At 43.1% G+C, this 22,697-nt stretch overlaps 2 protein-coding genes across 10 annotated transcripts in view; one reads left to right on the top strand and one right to left on the bottom strand.

Moving 5' to 3' along the window:
* si:dkey-264d12.5 (trichohyalin) overlaps window positions 1-2,169 on the top strand; it is a 33,882-nt gene extending 31,713 nt beyond the window's left edge. For 4 of the 6 annotated variants that reach the window (XM_029694744.1, XM_029694743.1, XM_029694746.1 and 1 more), the window contains 2 exons: window positions 1,566-1,627; window positions 1,783-2,169. In XM_029694744.1, coding sequence (XP_029550604.1) covers window positions 1,566-1,627; window positions 1,783-1,993 — 273 coding nt within the window. In that variant the 3' untranslated portion in view covers window positions 1,994-2,169. The remainder of the gene's footprint in view (window positions 1-1,565; window positions 1,628-1,782) is intronic. The other 2 variants (XM_029694747.1, XM_029694745.1) reach the window with 1 other exon arrangement.
* A 15,126-nt stretch (window positions 2,170-17,295) lies between these two features.
* On the bottom strand, window positions 17,296-22,379 carry LOC115150916 (alpha-1,3-galactosyltransferase 2). 4 transcript variants are annotated; one of them, XM_029694740.1, is made up of 6 exons: window positions 21,873-22,379; window positions 21,536-21,611; window positions 21,317-21,406; window positions 20,981-21,076; window positions 18,598-18,735; window positions 17,296-18,458 (listed from the first exon to the last, which is right to left on the bottom strand). In XM_029694740.1, exons 2-6 carry the CDS (start codon window positions 21,538-21,540, stop codon window positions 17,771-17,773), a joined length of 1,017 nt encoding a protein of 338 aa, XP_029550600.1. In that variant the 5' UTR covers window positions 21,541-21,611; window positions 21,873-22,379; the 3' UTR covers window positions 17,296-17,770. The 4 variants fall into 4 exon arrangements, with proteins under 4 accessions (XP_029550600.1, XP_029550599.1, XP_029550601.1 ...); XM_029694739.1 differs by having other exon boundaries at window positions 21,317-21,409; window positions 21,536-21,575; XM_029694741.1 differs by having other exon boundaries at window positions 21,536-21,575.
* Window positions 22,380-22,697: the final 318 nt, after the last annotated feature.

Genomic DNA, 22,697 nt, shown 5'->3' with positions numbered 1-22,697 from the left:
ATCAAATCAAAGTTATTGCGAATGTAGCAAAATGCTTGTGTTCCTAGCTCCAACAGTGCAGTAGTATCTAACAGTGAAGTAGTATCTAAAAATGATTCACAACAATACACACACATCTAAAAGTAAAAAAATGGAATTAAGAAAAATATAAATATTAGATTGAGCAATGTCGGAGTGGCATTGACTAAAATACAGTAGAATAGAATACAGTATATACATATGAGATTGGTAAAGCAGTATGTACACATTTAAACATTATTAAAGTGATTAGGGGATTCCAAGTCTATGTATATAGGGCAGCAGCCTCTAAGTTGCAGGGTTGCGTAACTGGGTGGAAACCGGCTAGTGATGGCTATTTAACAATCAGATGTCCTTAAGATAGAAGCTGTTTTCAGTCTCTCGGTCCCAGCTTTGATGCACCTGTACTGACCTTGCCTTCTGGATGATAGTGGGGTGAACAGGCAGTGGCTCTGGTGGTTGATGTCCTTAATGATCTTTTTGGCTTCCCTGTGACATCAGGTGCTGTAGGTGTCCTGGAGGGCAGGTAGTTTGCCCCCAGTGATGCGTTGATACTGGCCAACAGGATGCTATCAATTGTGCATCTGTAAAAGTTTTAGGGAACAGGCCAAATTTCTTCAGCCACCTGAGGTTGAAGAGGCGCTGTTGCGCCTTCTTCACCACACTGTCTGTGTGGGTGGACCATTTCAGATCGTTAGTGGTGCGAATGCAGAGGAACTTGAAGCTTTCCACCTTCTCCACTGCAGTCCCATCGATGTGGATAGGGGCGTGCTCTCTCTGCTGTTTCCTGAAGTCCACAATCAGCTCTTTTGTTTTGTTGACGTTGAGTGAGAGGTTATTTTCCTAGCACCACTTTCCCAGGGCCCTCACCTCCTCGTCATTGTTGGTAATCAGGCCTACTACTGTTGTGTCGTCTGCAAACTTGATGATTGAGTTGGAGGCGTGCGTGGCCATGCAGTCATGGGTGAACAGGGAGTACAGGAGGGGGCTGAGCACGCACCCTTGTGGGGCCCCTGTGTTGAGGATCAGCGTAGTGGAGGTGTTGTTTCTTACCTTCACCACCTGGGGGCGGCCCGTCAGGAAGTCCAGGACCCAGTTGCATAGGGCGGAGTTCAGACCCAGGGCCCCAAGCTTAATGATGAGCTTGGAGGGTACTATTGTGTTGAATGCTGAGCTATAGTCAATGAACAGCATTCTTACGTAGGTATTCCTCTTGTCCAGATGGGATAGGGTAGTGTGCAGTGCGATGGCATCGTCTGTGGATCTATTGGGGCGGTACGCAAATTGAAGTGTGTCTAGGGTATCAGGTTAGATAGAGGTGATATGATCCTTAACTAGCCTCTCAAAGCACTTCAGTCCCGAAACACAGCACTGCACAGAACAGAGAGAGTTTAATTGATTGTGTGTGTATGATGATGGATAACGTTGTCGCTGGAGAGTGCTAGCTCGGTGTGCAGGATAGGGTTCAAAGTGAGGTTGACTTGGAAGTGGGGTTTTGCCTCACCATAACATGCCACATTTCATTTATTTTTATTTTTTTTAATCAGGAATCGAAGAAAATGTCTCATTTTGAGAGCATACTGCTAACGTCTAGTCATCTGGAAACCAGGTAGAGAAACTTCACTGTTCTGTTCTCCTTTTGTTCCAAACCGCCATTGTCATGAAAGGATACTGTGCTCACTTTAACAGAGCATCTTAGATGCAATCTTTGTTGCACTTTCCTCAAAGTAAGGCACTGTATTGAATGTTTTCTGTGGTCAACAGAGTTCTGCCTGGAGCATTTGACATTAGAAGCCATTTGGACAACATCCATAGGAGCAAGGCCAGTCACACAGAGGAAGCCACCTCCCCACGCTCTACACTGACCACACAGCCTGTGGAGATGGGCTATCTGAACCTGACCTCATCCCCAGGGGTGTGGGACAGCAATCTGAACCTGACCTCCCCTCTGACCAGGGCTGACCACAACTTCTGACGCACTGAGCTCGGACAGTGACGAGGTGTGAGGACAGACATGCAGATACAGCCAAACATAAGAAGGGAATGCTGCAATGAACAATACCCTGACAGGACTAGTTGTTTTATTTTTATATTACATATATTCTATGCATTGTGGTTTAAGTCTATTAAAGTACATTTTGTGTCATGATATAACTTTTGTGATATTTTCACATTGTCAGTATTTAAAGGGGCAATCAGCAGTCGCTACGTCCATTTTTGGACTTAAATTAATGATATGTATCCATTGATTCTTCAAGAATATAACAAATGCCTCTTGAGCTTAGTTCAACTGTCATACAACTGCTTGTTTTACTCCCAACGTTTGTAAACAAACACTATATAGCCTCAAAGCATGGTTGAAACTATAATTTTGATATCATGGATGGTCAATCCTTGCATCCATAGCTCTGTCTATGAATTTGAGAGAGGTCAGATTTCTCCAGCCCCATCCTTCAGCTTCTTACCAAAACGGGTGGGCAGCACGCTTTGTTTCAAATGCTTATTGCTGCTTTAAGTTTAAACCAAGGAGATTAACTAGTATTAGAATAACATTTAGACTTAGAAAACCAGCAATAACTTGTTAAAATGGGTATAAATAGGATCATTTGTCAAAGAATCGAGAACATCACCGGTTTCAATTCTGCCCACACGGGACCGTTGCCTGGCACTGCTGGCAGCACCCGCAGCACCCACATCGTCCCGGAGCACAGCTGCACCTGTGCTGCAGTGCACGCTATCCAATCGTAGCAGCAGAACCAACCTACTGTCCCACCCATTTCTTTACAGAAAGAACTACCAATCGTCGCCAATGTTATGTTGAAAGAACAAGACTTGTTCATTATAAACAGTTTGGTTTTCTTACACCCCCCCCCCCCAACTAAAACATCTAAACATTCCTGAGCTAACGTTAGCATCACAAAACACACTTATTCCTTTAACCAAAGTCAGAAATTGTATGGTGGCTTGGGATGTGTGGTGGAAATTCTACCTTTAACTAATGAGAGGAAAAATCTATAATCAATCAAGGTATTAAAAACATATTCTAATGAGGCTGGTCGCACCACCCACGCAGGTGAAATGGAGTGAGAGCCTCCTGTACAAAGAGTACAGGACTATTTACAGTGGCTTGCAAAAGTATTCACTCCCCTTGGCATTTTTCCTATTTTCTTGCCTTACAACCTGGAATTAAAATAGATTTTGGGGGGGATTTGTATCAGTTGATTTATACAACATGCCTACCACTTTGAAGATGCAAAATACATTTTATTGTGAAACAAATAAAACAAAAAAACAGAACTTGAGCATGCATAACTATTCACCCCCCCAAGTCAATACTTTGTAGATCCACCTTTTGCAGCAATTACAGCTGCAAGTCTCTTGGGATATGTCTCTATATGCTTGGCACATCTAGCCACTAGCAGTTTTGCCCATTTTTCAAGGTAAAACTGCTCCAACTCCTTCAATTTGGATGGGTTCCGCTGGTGTACAGCAATCTTTAAGTCATACCACATTCTCAATTGTATTGAGGTCTGGGCTTTCACTAGGCCATTCCAAGACATTTAAATGTGTCCCCTTAAACCACGAGTGTTGCTTTAGCAGTATGCTTAGGGTCATTGTCCTGCTGGAAGGTGAACCTCCGTCCCAGTCTCAAATCTCTGGAAGACTGAAACAGGTTTCCCTCTAGAATTTCCCTGTATTTAGCGCCATCCATCATTCCTTCAATTCTGACCAGTTTCCCAGTCCCTGCCAATGGAAAAACACCCCCTCGGCATGATGCTGCCACCATCATGCTTCACTGTGGGGATGGTATTCTCGGGGTGATGAGGTGTTGGGTTTGCGCCAGACATAGCATTTTCCTTGGACAAAAAGCTACATTTTAGTATCTTCTGACCAGAGTACCTTCTTCCATATGTTTGGGGAGTCTCCCACATGCCTTTTGGCAAACACAAAACGTGTTTGCTCGATTTTTTTCTTTAAGCAATGGCTTTTTTCTGGCCCCTCTTCCATAAAGCCGAGCTCTGTGGAGTGTACGGCTTAAAGTGGTCCTATGGACAGATGCTCCAATCTCCGCTGTGGAGCTTTGCAGCTCCTTCAGGGTTATCTTTGGTCTCTTTGTTGCCTCTCTGATGAATGCCCTCCTTGCCTGGTCCGTGAATTTTGGTGGGCAGCCCTCTCTTGGCAGGTTTATTGTGGTGCCATGTACTTTCCATTTTTTAATAATGGATTTAAATGGTGCTCTGTGGGATGTTCAAAGTTTCTGATATTTTTTTATAACCCAACCCTGATCTGTACTTCTCCACAACTTCGTCTTAATCCGTTTGGAGAGCTCCTTGGTCTTCATGGTGCTTCTTGCTTAGTGGTGTTGCAGACTCCGGGGCCTTTCAGAACAGGTGTGTGTGTATATATACTCAGATCATGTGACACTTAGATGGCACACAGGTGGACTTTATTTAAGTAATTATGTGACTTCTGAAGGTAATTGGTTGCACCAGATCTTATTTAGGGGCTTCCTAGCAAAGGGGGATTTTTCATTTCACTTCACCAATTTGGACATGTCCATTACATGAAATCCAAATAAAAATCAATTTAAATGACCGGTTGTAATGCAATTTTTTTTTGAAAAATGCCAAGGGGGATAAATTATTTTGCAAGGCACTGTATATAGTCAAGCTACCCCATGCAAGCATCTGCAAAACACGTGACCCATGTACTGTATGTGTATGCGAAGGGAGACAACTGAGACATACTTCCTCTAACAGCAGCGCAACGGTTCCCCCAATTTGGGCAAGCAAGTGTATTAGACTGTCAGCCCAGATGGCATGTGGTTGTACTGGTCACACACACGAAACGTTAATCTTTCACCCAGCAACAGGCTCCAAACAGAACAATTGCACTATCACTGGTGGGCAGAATAACACTTCCTCTGTCTCCAGTTGAGCTAAGAGGAACCAGTTAGTTTGTCAGCTCTTGGCTGAGCAATCGGATATGGTCGTGCTACACACACAGAACAGTTAGAACAGGCCTCTAATGCATACTCTAATGCATACACACACATTTCTATCATATGAGTTAAAAGAAACTAACTCAAGCCCAGTGCCTAGGCTTAAAGACGAATATTTTAGTACAAAAGCATTAGTAAGGTTTAACAGAAAATGCCCTCACATTCCCCATTTAAGAAATGAAGTTTCTTTTAAACCTTCAGTTAAACCCTTACAGCGTTAAAACAATAAAATGAAAATAAGAGCGATTAAAAACCCTTCTGGTGCTCGGCCCTGCCATACATGGTAAATAACCTCCATTGGGATACTGAGTTGAATCCCTTTCTGCCATCAGCACAGTCTTTTCTATATCAAATAATATTTTGGGAATTAACTGACTCTGGGACCACGTCTTCCCTTTAAACACCATCTGTAGTTGCTCCTCTTAGGACAATGTACACAAACCAAATGGGCCATTAGATCAATTTGGGCCCCGTGCTCAGGGTTTGGACCAATATCATAAAAATGTAATTTGGTAATAGATATAGATAAAATAAATTTGACTCTCAGGATCAGAGTTCACCCTCTCCCTTCACCAGGGCATGCTGAGTATAGTGTCAACATCTTCAGTACACAACTTCTTCACCCATGTCACAATTGTTGTGAAATTGTTAGGTGAAATTACTGTATGGTCGGAACTAGAAGCACAAGCATTTCGCTACACTTGCATTAACACCTGCTAACCATGTGTATCTGACAAATAAATTTGATTAGCTTAACATCAATCGAAACAACAAATCCATAATACATGAATTTCTTCACTCATAGAGTGAACGTACTCAAATCAATTGATCAGTTTTCAACAACAAAAAAATTATTTAGTTTCCAAATCATAATCAAACCCAATTAATTATCCAACCCAAAATTTGAACGACAATGCTTCAGTGATTTACATTGGTCCAAGAACTCAACAACAAAAAAAACACACTGCCAGAATGTACATTTATATTAACATACAGTATAATTATAGTATTCACTTTCTTATGATAACCACAGATCAGTATCCCAATGCATTCTTAATCCCCACGGATCTCTCTTCATCCTTACTCCACGTGGACTCCTGTCACACGCCTGAGAGAAAAAGCAGTTGATAGCTTTGATTGGATGCTGTAAAACGGTTGCTGGCTCTGACTCAGGTCTCTCGGTGAAAGGGGTGCAGACAGAGCCGTATTGAACACCTTTGTCGCTCGTCTTCAGCTGGTTAGAGGGGGTTCACACCGTTCTCGTGGCCAAAAGTATCCATGCATTTAGACACCGACCGTAGTCACCCTCACAATAACCTCGAGAGAGGACAGAACAGTTTAGATCATTTCGGATTCAGGAAAACCAGAAGCAGACTATATGACAAATTATTACTTTTACCAATTATTCTTAATACAAATCTCTAAAACACGTCAATGAGAATAACACATTCTGTTGAAACAATTTTCAAATGGGCTTATACTCCACACTGTCAACTTCACCGCAGAGCCACAGGATCAGGAAGTTAGACCTGTAACCCATCGGGAGAATCCCAACAATCCAGCAGAACCAATCTGGTGAGATTTGTATTGAAACAGAACAAGCAACACTCCTGCATGTATCACTCGATACACTCCTACATATCACTATTCCCCCATTTTGACACAAGACTCACAATGTGAGATGTGTAAAAAAAATACAAAAATAAACCCCACTACTGGTTAAAAATAAAACAATTTCAAATGACAAAATTGAATTAAAATCACTACCCAAAACTCCATAAAGATTTTTTTTTACCCATACAGTCATAGGAAAATAGACTTAAGACAACCTACCCTTATTCAAAGGGAACACCCTCCCCTCCGTCCGAATCACAAATAGGGCTGTGAACCATAAACTTCATAATTATCAGTATTACAAATCACCTTAAATTGGTCATCCAAATGGCTTTCCAGTGAGGGTGATCAAACCCCACTGGAAAGTCAGGACAGAGGTCACACAAACCCTTCAAAAAGAAGTGTTTCTTACTATATTCGACTAATTCATGAAAAACTGTCAAACATTTTGGGATCCCAGGTTTCCATGAAGTTTCCAGTACATTTCTTATCAAATGAATTTACACGTGTTCAATTAAAACTCAGAAATGAAAATCTTTGAAATTCCATGTGTGCCCCTTTAAGATAGTGAGTTTTCACAAGTTAGCGTGGCACTAACCCAAATGAAAGTGCCACGCTAACTTGTGAAAACTCACTAACCCAGATGAAATTGTCCACTCAAGTCTTAAAGGGAGTGCTCCTAATCTCAGTTTCTTACCTGTATAAAAGACACCTGTCCACAGAAGCAATCAATCAGATTCCAAACTCTCCACCATGGCCAAGACCAAAGAGCTCTCCAAGGATGTCAGGGACAAGATTGTAGACCTACACAAGGCTGGAATGGGCTACAAGACCATCGCCAAGCAGCTTGGTGAGAAGGTGACAACAGTTGGTGTGATTATTCGCAAATGGAAGAAAACACAAAAGAACTGTCAATCTCCCTAGGGCTCCAGGCAAGATCTCACCTCGTGGAGTTGCAATGATCATGAGAACGGTGAGGAATCAGCCCAGAACCACACGGGAGGATCTTGTCAATGATCTCAAGGCAGCTGGGACCATAGTCACCAAGAAAACATTTGGTAACACTACGCCGTGAAGGACTGAAATCCTGCAGCGCCCGCAAGGTCCCCCTGCTCAAGAAAGCACATATACATGCCCGTCTGAAGTTTGCCAATGAACATCTGAATGATTCAGAGCACAACTGGGTGAAAGTGTTGTGGTCAGATGAGACCAAAATGGAGCTCTTTTGCATCAACTCAACGTGTTTGGAGGAGGAGGAATGCTGCCTATGACCCCAAGAACACAATCCCCACCGTCAAACATGTAGGTGGAAACATTATGCTTTGGGGGTGTTTTTCTGCTAATGGGACAGGACAACTTCACCGCATCAAAGGACAGGGCCATGTACCGTCAAATCTTGGGTGAGAACCTCCTTCCCTCAGCCAGGGCATTGAAAATGGGTCATGGATGGGTATTCCAGCATGACAATGACCCAAAACACACGGCCAAGGCAACAAAGGAGTGGCTCAAGAAGAAGCACATTAAGATCCTGGAGTGGCCTAGCCAGTCTCCAGACCTTAATCCCATAGAAAATCTGTGGAGGGAGCTGAAGGTTCAAGTTGCTAAACGTCAGCCTCGAAACCTTCATGACTTGGAGAATATCTGCAAAGAGGAGTGGGACAAAATCCCTCCTGAGATGGTGGCCAACTACAAGAAACGTCTGACCTCTGATTGCCAACAAGGGTTTTGCCACCAAGTACTAAGTCATGTTTTGCAGAGGGGTCAAATACTTATTTCCCTCATTAAAATGCAAATCAATTTATAACATTTTTGACATGTGTTTTTCTGGACTTTTTTGTTGTTATTCTGTCTCTCACTGTTCAAATAAACCTACCATTAACATTATAGACTGATCATTTCTTTGTCAGTGGGCAAACGTACCAAATCAGCAGGGGATCAAATACTTTTTTTCCCTCACTGTAAACTGAACAAGTTCCACAGACATGTGACTAATGTGTCCCTGAACAAAGGGGGGGTCAAATGAAAAGTAAGTCAGCATCTGGTGTGGCCACCAGCTGCATTAAGTACTGCAGTGCATTTCCTCCTCATGGACTGCACCAGATTTGCCAGTTCTTGCTGTGAGATGTTACCCCACTCTTCCACCAAGGCACCTGCAAGTACCCAGACATTTCTGGGGGGGAATGGCCCTAGCCCCCACCCTCCAATCCAACAGGTCCCAGACGTAATCAATGGGATTGAGATCCAGGCTCTCCGCTGGCCATGGCAGAACACTGACATTCCTGTCTTGCAGGTAACCACACACAGAACGAGCATTATGGCTGGTGGCATTGTCATGCTGGAGGGTCATGTCAGGATGAGCCAGGAAAGGTACCACATGAGGGAGGAGGATGTCTTCCCTGTAACGCACAGCGTTGAGATTTCCTGCAATGACAAGCTCAGTCCGATGATGCTGTGGACACACCGCCCCAGAACATGACGGACCCTCAACCTCCAAATCGATCCTGCTCCAGAGTACAGGCCTTGGTGTAACGCTCATTCCTTCGACGATAAATGCGAATCCGACCATCACCCCTGGTGAGACAAAACCTGCTACTCATCAGTGAAGAGCACTTTTTGCCAGTCCGGTCTGGTCCAGCGAAGGTGGGTTTGTGCCCATAGGCGACGTTGTTGTTGCCAGTGATGTCTGGTGAGGACCTGCCTTACAACCGGCCTACAAGCCCTCAGTCCAATCTCTCTCAGCCTATTGCGGACAGTCTGAGCACTGATGGAGGGATTGTGCAACTCGGGCAGTTGTTGTTGCCATCTTGTTCCTGTCCTGCAGGTGTGATGTTCGGATGTTCCAATCCTGTGCAGGTGTTGTTACACGTGGTCTGCCACTGCGAGGATGATCAGCTGTCCATCCTGTAGCGCTGTCTTAGGCATCTCACAGTACGGACATGACAATTTATTGCCCTGGCCACATCTGCAGTCCTCATGCCTCCTTGCAGCATTTCTAAGACATGTTCAGACAGATGAGCAGGGACTCTGGGCATCTTTCTTTTGGTGTTTTTCAGAGTCAATAGAAAAGCCTCTTTAGTGTCCTAAGTTTTCATAACTGTGACCTTAATTGCCTACCGTCTGTAAGCTGTTAGTGTCTTAACGACCGTTCCACAGGTGCATGTTCATTAATTGTTTATGGCTCATTGAACAAGCATGGGAAACCATGTTTAAACCCTTTACAATGAATATCTGTGAAGTTATTTGGATTTTTATGAATTATCTTTGAAAGACAGGGTCCTGAAAAAAGAGATGTTTCTTTTTTTGCTGAGTTTATAACTTAGAAATCTAAAAAAGGTACTCGCATTAATGAACCACTCCGTGTGCGTTTCCAACGACTCCCCTTGTTACAAGGCAGCTCTGCAAACACTCCCAGCAGAATCCAAAAACGCTAGACATCCATAATTATAGACTTGCCCCTACCCCGTGATATTCTATGATGGGCAGTGATGGACGGAACCCCAAGATAACGCTATATATCGAAACTTATTATCCGAGTTTAAATCAGTATATTATACAAAGCTTATGCAATATTCTATATGTTATTATCCAAACTTCACATGGACACTTATTTCTACACTCACAACTCTCATATCATATCACACACACGGGAACACGAACGCACAGGGGAATGAGACAGATGAGGAAAACCGGTTAATGCCGATTTTAGATTTCAAAAGCTTATAGTCACTTGTAAAGGGTTGCCAATATTACCCTCAGAGTATTGCCTAATCAATGGTCCCAAAACGGGATTTCTCCACATGGGAATGTCACCTATCGTAATCAATGTGGTACAAACCCTTTTATGTTTACCAAAATATGCAAGGCTGCCGGCAGAGTACCCGCGTCTCCTATCTAATTGAGTAACACGGTCCCAAAAATCCAATCGGAAATCCAATGCCTATGCTTAAAGGTGGATATTTTAGTACAAAAGCATTAGTAAGGTTTAACAGAAAATGCCCTCACAGATGACTCAACTACGTTGAGTGAAGCAGGACAAACAACTGCCAGGGTACGCTATAGCTGAGTTATACCACAGCATTGTTGAATACTCTTTTCTGACTGGCTAGAAGGGCTAACTCGCCGTCCCATTGTGTCGTCCACTTTTTCAAAGATAATGTACAGAACATCGGTGTTATCCCTTGCATAATGCCCCCCACATCGAACCTCACCCTCAAGAAGCAAATCTCATTTTAATGAGTAGCTGAAAACCCCAGGCGAAAAATGAGGGAGTTCACCACCCCCTCAATCTGTAGCGCTACTGATCGAATCTAGGCCTTCATTTGGAGTTGGTTTGCTATGGGTGGATCCTTCTGACAAGATCTTATACATGTTTTGTGTTTTTAAGGTATCCATCTTTATTTGTAAAAGAAATGATACATAAAAACAATTTCCAATATCTAATACAACTTTATAAAACAGATTTTTAATTCTAATCCACAAATATAAACCATACAAAAGAAGCAGTGCAAGCATAGTCTATTTCCCCATTTATTTCCCCGCCAGCCACAGACAGCAGACTTTGTGGGTGGAGAGATAATACCTCCAGACAACTGAAACAACACAGGAGAACCAAGAAACCTACTACTTGCAAGATCATGTTTCAACACACAAGCCAAAGATTCCACAGTTTCACAGCTCTAATAGTCTGACAGCCCATTGTGACACATTTACAAGCCTCATTGCTCTAACAAGGCATGGGCATAAATCACATTGGGCTGTAGACTATCGCAGCTCCGTACTGAGGACCATGTTTGAAGCTTCAGGGGCTTTTGCTCATTAGATTATTGCACACAGGTTCTGCCCTCACATTCCCCATTTAAGAAATGAAGTTTCTTTTAAACCTTCAGTTAAACCCTTACAGCGTTAAAACAATAAAATGAAAATAAGAGCGATTAAAAACCCTTCTGGTGCTCGGCCCTGCCATACATGGTAAATAACCTCCGTTGGGATACTGAGTTGAATCCCTTTCTGCCATCAGCACAGTCTTTTCTATATCAAATAATATTTTGGGAATTAACTGACTCTGGGACCACGTCTTCCCTTTAAACACCATCTGTAGTTGCTCCTCTTAGGACAATGTACACAAACCAAATGGGCCATTAGATCAATTTGGGCCCCGTGCTCAGGGTTTGGACCAATATCATAAAAATGTCATTTGGTAATAGATATAGATAAAATAAATTTGACTCTCAGGATCAGAGTTCACCCTCTCCCTTCACCAGGGCATGCTGAGTATAGTGTCAACATCTTCAGTACACAACTTCTTCACCCATGTCACAATTGTTGTGAAATTGTTAGGTGAAATTACTGTATGGTCGGAACTAGAAGCACAAGCATTTCGCTACACTTGCATTAACACCTGCTAACCATGTGTATGTGACAAATAAATTTGATTAGCTTAACAGCAATCGAAACAACAAATCCATAATACATGAATTTCTTCACTCATATAGTGAACGTACTCAAATCAATTGGTCAGTTTTCAACAACAAAAAAATCATTCAGTTTCCAAATCATAATCAAACCCAATTAATTATCCAACCCAAAATTTGAACGACAATGCTTCAGTGATTTACATTGGTCCAAGAACTCAACAAAAAAAAACACACTGCCAGAATGTACATTTATATTAACATACAGTATAATTATAGTATTCACTTTCTTATGATAACCACAGATCAGTATCCCAATGCATTCTTAATCCCCACGGATCTCTCTTCGTCCTTACTCCACGTGGACTCCTGTCACACGCCTGAGAGAAAAAGCAGTTGATAGCTTTGATTGGATGCTGTAAAACGGTTGCTGGCTCTGACTCAGGTCTCTCGGTGAAAGGGGTGCAGACAGAGCCGTATTGAACACCTTTGTCGCTCGTCTTCAGCTGGTTAGAGGGGGTTCACACCGTTCTCGTGGCCAAAAGTATCCATGCATTTAGACACCGACCGTAGTCACCCTCACAATAACCTCGAGAGAGGACAGAACAGTTTAGTTCATTTCGGATTCAGGAAAACCAGAAGCAGACTATATGACAAATTATTACTTTTACCAATTATTCTTAATACAAATCTCTAAAACACGTCAATGAGAATAACACATTCTGTTGAAACAATTTTCAAATGGGCTTATACTCCACACTGTCAACTTCACCGCAGAGCCACAGGATCAGGAAGTTAGACCTGTAACCCATCGGGAGAATCCCAACAATCCAGCAGAACCAATCTGGTGAGATTTGTATTGAAACAGAACAAGCAACACTCCTGCATGTATCACTCGATACACTCCTACATATCACTATTCCCCCATTTTGACACAAGACTCACAATGTGAGATGTGTAAAAAAAATACAAAAATAAACCCCACTACTGGTTAAAAATAAAACAATTTCAAATGACAAAATTGAATTAAAATCACTACCCAAAACTCCATAAAGATTTTTTTTTACCCATACAGTCAAAGGAAAATAGACTTAAGACAGCCTACCCTTATTCAAAGGGAACACCCTCCCCTCCGTCCGAATCACAAATAGGGCTGTGAACCATAAACTTCATAATTATCAGTATTACAAATCACCTTAAATTCATCATCCAAATGGCTTTCCAGTGAGGGTGATCAAACCCCACTGGAAAGTCAGGACAGAGGTCACACAAACCCTTCAAAAAGAAGTGTTTCTTACTATATTCGACTAATTCATGAAAAACTGTCAAACATTTTGGGATCCCAGGTTTCCATGAAGTTTCCAGTACATTTCTTATCAAATGAATTTACACGTGTTCAATTAAAACTCAGAAATGAAAATCTTTGAAATTCCATGTGTGCCCCTTTAAGATAGTGAGTTTTCACAAGTTAGCGTGGCACTAACCCAAATGAAAGTGCCACGCTAACTTGTGAAAACTCACTAACCCAGATGAAATTGTCCACTCAAGTCTTAAAGGGAGTGCTCCTAATCTCAGTTTCTTACCTGTATAAAAGACACCTGTCCACAGAAGCAATCAATCAGATTCCAAACTCTCCACCATGGCCAAGACCAAAGAGCTCTCCAAGGATGTCAGGGACAAGATTGTAGACCTACACAAGGCTGGAATGGGCTACAAGACCATCGCCAAGCAGCTTGGTGAGAAGGTGACAACAGTTGGTGTGATTATTCGCAAATGGAAGAAAACACAAAAGAACTGTCCATCTCCCTCGGCCTAGGGCTCCAGGCAAGATCTCACCTCGTGGAGTTGCAATGATCATGAGAACGGTGAGGAATCAGCCCAGAACCACACGGGAGGATCTTGTCAATGATCTCAAGGCAGCTGGGACCATAGTCACCAAGAAAACAATTGGTAACACTACGCCGTGAAGGACTGAAATCCTGCAGCGCCCGCAAGGTCCCCCTGCTCAAGAAAGCACATATACATGCCCGTCTGAAGTTTGCCAATGAACATCTGAATGATTCAGAGCACAACTGGGTGAAAGTGTTGTGGTCAGATGAGACCAAAATGGAGCTCTTTGGCATCAACTCAACGTGTTTGGAGGAGGAGGAATGCTGCCTATGACCCCAAGAACACAATCCCCACCGTCAAACATGTAGGTGGAAACATTATGCTTTGGGGGTGTTTTTCTGCTAATGGGACAGGACAACTTCACCGCATCAAAGGACAGGGCCATGTACCGTCAAATCTTGGGTGAGAACCTCCTTCCCTCAGCCAGGGCATTGAAAATGGGTCATGCATGGGTATTCCAGCATGACAATGACATTAAACACACGGCCAAGGCAACAAAGGAGTGGCTCAAGAAGAAGCACATTAAGATCCTGGAGTGGCCTAGCCAGTCTCCAGACCTTAATCCCATAGAAAATCTGTGGAGGGAGCTGAAGGTTCAAGTTGCTAAACGTCAGCCTCGAAACCTTCATGACTTGGAGAATATCTGCAAAGAGGAGTGGGACAAAATCCCTCCTGAGATGGTGGCCAACTACAAGAAACGTCTGACCTCTGATTGCCAACAAGGGTTTTGCCACCAAGTACTAAGTCATGTTTTGCAGAGGGGTCAAATACTTATTTCCCTCATTAAAATGCAAATCAATTTATAACATTTTTGACATGTGTTTTTCTGGACTTTTTTGTTGTTATTCTGTCTCTCACTGTTCAAATAAACCTACCATTAACATTATAGACTGATCATTTCTTTGTCAGTGGGCAAACGTACCAAATCAGCAGGGGATCAAATACTTTTTTTCCCCTCACTGTAAACTGAACAAGTTCCACAGACATGTGACTAATGTGTCCCTGAACAAAGGGGGGGTCAAATGAAAAGTAACAGTCAGCATCTGGTGTGGCCACCAGCTGCATTAAGTACTGCAGTGCATTTCCTCCTCATGGACTGCACCAGATTTGCCAGTTCTTGCTGTGAGATGTTACCCCACTCTTCCACCAAGGCACCTGCAAGTACCCAGACATTTCTGGGGGGGAATGGCCCTAGCCCCCACCCTCCAATCCAACAGGTCCCAGACGTAATCAATGGGATTGAGATCCGGGCTCTCCGCTGGCCATGGCAGAACACTGACATTCCTGTCTTGCAGGTAACCACACACAGAACGAGCATTATGGCTGGTGGCATTGTCATGCTGGAGGGTCATGTCAGGATGAGCCAGGAAAGGTACCACATGAGGGAGGAGGATGTCTTCCCTGTAACGCACAGCGTTAAGATTTCCTGCAATGACAAGCTCAGTCCGATGATGCTGTGGACACACCGCCCCAGAACATGACGGACCCTCAACCTCCAAATCGATCCTGCTCCAGAGTACAGGCCTTGGTGTAACGCTCATTCCTTCGACGATAAATGCGAATCCGACCATCACCCCTGGTGAGACAAAACCTGCTACTCGTCAGTGAAGAGCACTTTTTGCCAGTCCGGTCTGGTCCAGCGAAGGTGGGTTTGTGCCCATAGGCGACGTTGTTGTTGCCAGTGATGTCTGGTGAGGACCTGCCTTACAACCGGCCTACAAGCCCTCAGTCCAATCTCTCTCAGCCTATTGCGGACAGTCTGAGCACTGATGGAGGGATTGTGCAACTCGGGCAGTTGTTGTTGCCATCTTGTTCCTGTCCTGCAGGTGTGATGTTCGGATGTTCCAATCCTGTGCAGGTGTTGTTACACGTGGTCTGCCACTGCGAGGATGATCAGCTGTCCATCCTGTAGCGCTGTCTTAGGCATCTCACAGTACGGACATTACAATTTATTGCCCTGGCCACATCTGCAGTCCTCATGCCTCCTTGCAGCATTTCTAAGACATGTTCACACAGATGAGCAGGGACTCTGGGCATCTTTCTTTTGGTGTTTTTCAGAGTCAATAGAAAAGCCTCTTTAGTGTCCTAAGTTTTCATAACTGTGACCTTAATTGCCTACCGTCTGTAAGCTGTTAGTGTCTTAACGACCGTTCCACAGGTGCATGTTCATTAATTGTTTATGGCTCATTGAACAAGCATGGGAAACCATGTTTAAACCCTTTACAATGAATATCTGTGAAGTTATTTGGATTTTTATGAATTATCTTTGAAAGACAGGGTCCTGAAAAAAGAGATGTTTCTTTTTTTGCTGAGTTTATAACTTAGAAATCTAAAAAAGGTACTCGCATTAATGAACCACTCCGTGTGCGTTTCCAACGACTCCCCTTGTTACAAGGCAGCTCTGCAAACACTCCCAGCAGAATCCAAAAACGCTAGACATCCATAATTATAGACTTGCCCCTACCCCGTGATATTCTATGATGGGCAGTGATGGACGGAACCCCAAGATAACGCTATATATCGAAACTTATTATCCGAGTTTAAATCAGTATTCAATCAATATTCTATATGTTATTATCCAAACTTCACATGGACACATTTCTACACTCACAACTCTCATATCATATCACACACACGGGAACACGAACGCACAGGGGAATGAGACAGATGAGGAAAACCGGTTAATGCCGATTTTAGATTTCAAAAGCTTATAGTCACTTGTAAAGGGTTGCCAATATTACCCTCAGAGTATTGCCTAATCAATGGTCCCAAAACGGGATTTCTCCACATGGGAATGTCACCTATCGCAATCAATGTGGTACAAACCCTTTTATGTTTACCAAAATATGCAAGGCTGCCGGCAGAGTACCCGCGTCTCCTATCTAATTGAGTAACACGGTCCCAAAAATCCAATCGGAAATCCAATGCCTATGCTTAAAGGTGGATATTTTAGTACAAAAGCATTAGTAAGGTTTAACAGAAAATGCCCTCACAGATGACTCAACTACGTTGAGTGAAGCAGGACAAACAACTGCCAGGGTACGCTATAGCTGAGTTATACCACAGCATTGTTGAATACTCTTTTCTGACTGGCTAGAAGGGCTAACTCGCCGTCCCATTGTGTCGTCCACTTTTTCAAAGATAATGTACAGAACATCGGTGTTATCCCTTGCATAATGCCCCCCACATCGAACCTCACCCTCAAGAAGCAAATCTCATTTTAATGAGTAGCGGAAAACCCCAGGCGAAAAATGAGGGAGTTCACCACCCCCTCAATCTGTAGCGCTACTGATCGAATCTAGGCCTTCATTTGGAGTTGGTTTGCTATGGGTGGATCCTTCTGACAAGATCTTATACATGTTTTGTGTTTTTAAGGTATCCATCTTTATTTGTAAAAGAAATGATACATAAAAACAATTTCCAATATCTAATACAACTTTATAAAACAGATTTTTAATTCTAATCCACAAATATAAACCATACAAAAGAAGCAGTGCAAGCATAGTCTATTTCCCCATTTATTTCCCCGCCAGCCACAGACAGCAGACTTTGTGGGTGGAGAGATAATACCTCCAGACAACTGAAACAACACAGGAGAACCAAGAAACCTACTACTTGCAAGATCATGTTTCAACACACAAGCCAAAGATTCCACAGTTTCACAGCTCTAATAGTCTGACAGCCCATTGTGACACATTTACAAGCCTCATTGCTCTAACAAGGCATGGGCATAAATCACATTGGGCTGTAGACTATCGCAGCTCCGTACTGAGGACCATGTTTGAAGCTTCAGGGGCTTTTGCTCATTAGATTATTGCACACAGGTTCTGATCACTCACTCTGTAACCCGGAGTGAGTCATATTTCTTCTCTGACCAGAGCAGGCGGACCACATGTATGTCACCACGGTAGCCAATGTTCCTGTCCCAGCAGTACTCTGGAGACAGCACTTTGCTGGGCTTATGAAGCCACAGGTACTTGTTGAGGTGACTCTCGTCATGCCACAGAGCCTCCACCTGGTTCTCTTTGTCCTCCATGATGGCCTGGTAACAGGTCTCCGTCATATTCTTCACAGTTCGCCACGAGCCTCCGAACACAGCAGCATGATAGTAGAAGTCCCCAGTCTCCATGTAGGCCCTGGACCTGGGGTTGCGGTCGTAGGTGTAGAGGCTCTGTGGTCGGTGGTAGTAGTAGGCGTGGAGCAGAGCAACAGAGTCTCCCAGAGCCTCGGAGCCAAACCGACCCACAAACACCTGGTCCACGTCAAAGCAGAAGACGTACTGGCTGTGGTGACGAATCTGTGACTCGATGGCATCTGCGATGGCCCTCATACGCATCATGGAGATGTCCTGCCAGCGAAAGTGTCTCTGCACCCTCACAACTTTCAGGCTACGCCTAGAACCAAGATGGATGTCTGGTACCCTCTCGGGAATGTCCGTGAACACATAGTATGTCACAGGTAAAACCACCATAAAGTGACGCTCAGCAGAGAGAAGGAATGCCTTCAGGTAGGCATCTAGATACCTTGGGATGGGAAGGAGTAAAAACTCTGGTTCAAGAAGAACATATCAAAATGTTGTTTAAGTGACTGAGAAGTGTTTCATAAGAATTGATAAATTGATAATACATTTTTTTTTTAAATGGTAACAGATGAAAAACCGACCTGCCCACAGCGAATACAGTGAGAGACACAGATGAGTGGTTCATCCTGTGCTCCTGGTCGTAATGATCTGGGTCAAACATCCCATCCCAGATCACAGGGGCTCCCCAGTCAGTGCAGGTCTGAACATCACCTCTGGACCTGGTTGGAGAGAAAAGAACAGACTGGGTTTCAGAACAAATGGTAAAAACTGTAGTGTGTGGTATATGGAATAGGAGAGTTCAGGTAGACAACAGGAAAATGATATAGAATGAGAGTAATAAGGGTAATTAAACCCCTTATTCTAGAGACAGTGGGGGATATGAAGCAAGTTAACATGCTGTCAATGCTCAAGGGATTGGCCCTTTTTAGTGCATTTGAATATAGCAGGACTTACAGTGCATTTGGAAAGTATTCAGAACCCTTCCTGCACATTTTGTCATGTTACAGCCTTATTCTAAAATGGATTTAATCAATAAAAAAAAATCATCAATCTACACACAATACCCCATAATGACTGAAAAACTTTTTTGTTGCAAATGTATTAAAATTTTAAAAAATCATTTATTTACATAAGTATTCAGACCCTTTGCTGTGAGACTCGAAATTGAGCTCAGGTGCATCCTGTATCCATTGATCGTCCTTGAAATGTTTCTACAACTTGATTGGAGTCCACCTGTGGTTAATTCAGTTGATTGGACATGATTTGGAAAGGCACACACCTGTCTATATAAAGTCCCACAGTTGACAGTACATGTCAGAGCAAAAACTAAGCCATGAGGTCAAAGGAATTATCTGTAGAGCTCCGAGGCAGAATTGCGTCGAGGCACAGACCTGGGGAAGTGTGCCAAGAAACGTCTGCAGCACTGAAGGTCCCCAAGAACACAGTGGCCTCTATCATTCTTAAAACAAAGAAGTTTGGAACCACCAAGACTCTTTCTAGAGCTGGCTGCCCCAGCCAAACTGAGCAATCAGGGGCGAAGGGCCTTGGTCAGGGAGGTGACCAAGAACCCGATGATCACTGACAGAGGTCCAGAGTTCCTCTGTGGAGAAGGGAGAACAACCATCTCTGCAGCACTCCACCAATCAGGCCTTTATGGTAGAGTGTGGGAATGTTTTTCAGGGGCAGGGACTGGGTGACTGATCACGAGGGGGAAATATGAACGGAGCAAAGTACAGAGAGATCCTTGATGAAAACCTGCTCCAGAGCTGGGGTTCCAACAGGACAATGACCCTAAGCACGCAGCCAAGACAACGCAGGAGTGGCTTCGGGACAAGTCTCTGAATGTCCTTGAGTGGCCAAGCCAGAGCCCAAACTTGAACATCTCTGGAGAGACGTACAAATAGCTGTACAGCGACACTCCCCATCCAACCTGACAGACCCAAGAAGACTCAAGGCTGTAATTGCTGCCAAAGGTGCTTCAAAGTATTTTTTTTTAATACATTTGCAAAAAAACAAATTAAAAGTTTGTCATTATGGGGTATTGTGTGTAGATTAATGACGGGGAAAAACTATTTAATCCATTTTGGAATAAGGCTATAATGTAACAAAATGTGGGAAAAGTCAAGGGGTCTGACTACTTCACGAATGCACTGTACACACGAAAGCACTCAAAATCAAATCTGGATCTCGAAGCTAGTCCCACTTTTTTTCTCCATTTTCCCCTCCAACCAGGGGTGCAATTAATTATCCAGTAGAACATTAAACCAGCAGTCCCACTGGGCACAAACGTCAATACTATGTTGGTCCTTCTCCCCTGATTTCTCAGTTTGGCCAGTTCTCAGAAGAGTCTTGGTGGTTCCAAACTTCTTCCATTTAAGAATGATGGAGGCCACTGTGTTCTTTGGGACCTTCAATGCTGCAGACATTTTTTGGTACCCTTCTACAGATCTGTGCCTCCACACAATCCTGTCTCGGAGCTCTACGGACAATTCCTTCGACTTCAAGGCTTGGTTTTTGCTCAATTTCATTGAAGTGGAAACAACGTTGAGTCAACCAGCGTGTGCCCAGTGGGGTAGTCCGGACCTCGTTAGGGAACATTTGAATACCCCTGCACTGAAGCATTTGACTGCGGGCTGACTAGCTCATTCATACAGGGTCAGACAAACATACCTCTAACTAGAACCACCGCCCGTTCTCCCAAATATGCTGCCAAGCAGGTTGAAAAACCAGATAATGTGGTTGACATTGCACCAACTAACCTATTACAAGGACGTATGTGGTACAGAACTGTGTTGAGCTTAGCCCCATACCTTTACCAATAACACTTTGGTATCAATGCACGCCATTAAAAATATGAAGATTTCATTGTCGGCCAAAACAAATAAAAGTAGGTAACACAGTAAAAGTAATGGCATGTTCTGTGCATGTCATTGTTCAGACAATAATCAATAAAAAAAGGACTACCAGAGGTCTAAGGAGGCATCTATACTGTTCCCCAGCTTCAGCTTCTCTGCAGGGGCTTGAGGACATTGTCTCATGGGAATGAACCCCTCCAAGTACCTGCAACACAACATGTTGAGTCAGACTGTACACATCTTTCTGTTTCTGGGTGAAGTGTATGGATTGTTTCTATAGTGTGTGACTGGTAATGTGTTTCTGGTTATGGAAAGTTCACCATACCTTCAACATATGGATTTACTGAAAAATATATATAGCCATTGATTGGCAAATGGGAGGAGTTGTTATGTTTGATTAGGGAGAGGGTATGTTAATTGTTTGGTTAGGGAGAGAAATTCTCACCTTACTGATGTAGGTGTGAAGTAGGCTATGAAGAGCAGCACAAAGGCACATAATGCAAATGTTGATACACACTTTGCCTTGTAAATTAATCTGCTGGAAAATAGACAAGAAAATATTTTCAAAAGGTGCAATAGAGAGTCAATGCAATAACTCACCAATAGGCCAATATTTCCTGAACACATTGCAAAACGACAAACCGACAAAAACGACACAGCCTACCTCATTGTGTAGCCAATGCGGGTTTTTTTCTTCCAGAAGTCTGTTTCAGATGGTAAAAAGGAGTGAAACGAATATGCTGAGGGAATAACATTTACATTGATAAAGTGAATACCAAACTGATATTATGGCCATGACGAACAGCGCATTGTAAAGTTAAGTCATGATTTACTTGGATTTAGGGTAATAAAATGTAGGCAATAGATTTATCATACATCTGTGATACTAAAGTAGCAGTAGGGATAAGTCACAAATATCCCCTAAATATGACTTAGAGTGTTTACACAAATGAAAAACAGCAACAATGTCTTCAGGTGTAGATGGAAATGTTGTAGCCTACCTGCTCTTGTAAGCACATCTGCTTGTTGACGCGTCTATAATAAACGGATGCTGCTTTCAAGTGCGAGTCAGAACTAAAACCGTATAATTCTTCCGATTTGCTAACTGGTTGTAGTGATACAAGTGCAGAGTTTCAACGAATCAGAACGCGGTATAAATCTCAAGAGAAGTAGTATCCTGAACACGGGGGGGTTGTGATTGTCAACAAAGGATTGGTTGTCATAGTTTGGTTGAAAAGGTAAATGGGTAGGTGGTGAAACGTCACAACTCAGGCAACAAACATTTCTCCGAGTTTCCCCTGAAATGACGATTTAGAGGGTCGTTAAAATGAAATTTCCCACTTCGAACTCGGAGCTCCAGATAACTTGGATAGTACGTGAACGCGGCATCTTTCCCCACGCCAACATGACTCATCTGACCATTCGTCGGATTGTCCTGAGCTCATTTGACATATCACACGACGGAGCGAGATATTTTCGAGATGAGGCGTGTGTGACAAAGCAACAAGGGAAAGTAATAAAGAACAGGCTCAAATAAATTGCGAGTTATATAATTACCAAAGCGTGGTGCTAAACATCACCAGGCGTGTATCAGAGTCAAATGCTTGTTGGCATCAAAAGGTCATAGAATGGTTTGGGAATCTGTTGGTTCAGGTGGCTGTGACCATTCCTGATTGCAGTGCATACCTTACACACAGGTAGCTTAACTGAAAAGTCAAGTGTCTCCAGCATCATATACCCATTTCAAATAAATGTTTGCCAAGGAACAACAGTTGATATGAAACGCTTATGTAGGTCTTGAAGTATAATTTATACATTATTATGTA

Source organism: Salmo trutta, chromosome 16, assembly GCF_901001165.1.
Source record: "Salmo trutta chromosome 16, fSalTru1.1, whole genome shotgun sequence".
Lineage (NCBI taxonomy): Eukaryota > Metazoa > Chordata > Actinopteri > Salmoniformes > Salmonidae > Salmo > Salmo trutta.
This window is presented reverse-complemented; position numbering and strand designations above follow the sequence as displayed.

What these genes read in the sequence shown, in the direction of transcription:
- LOC115150916 (XM_029694739.1), bottom strand. An exon ending in TTCACACCTACATCAGTAAG is followed by an intron (nt 21,077 to 21,316) that starts GTGAGAATTTCT and finishes GTTGTGTTGCAG; the next exon opens with GTACTTGGAGGGGTTCATTC. An exon ending in GATGCCTCCTTAGACCTCTG is followed by an intron (nt 18,736 to 20,980) that starts GTAGTCCTTTTT and finishes CTCTCCAACCAG; the next exon opens with GTCCAGAGGTGATGTTCAGA.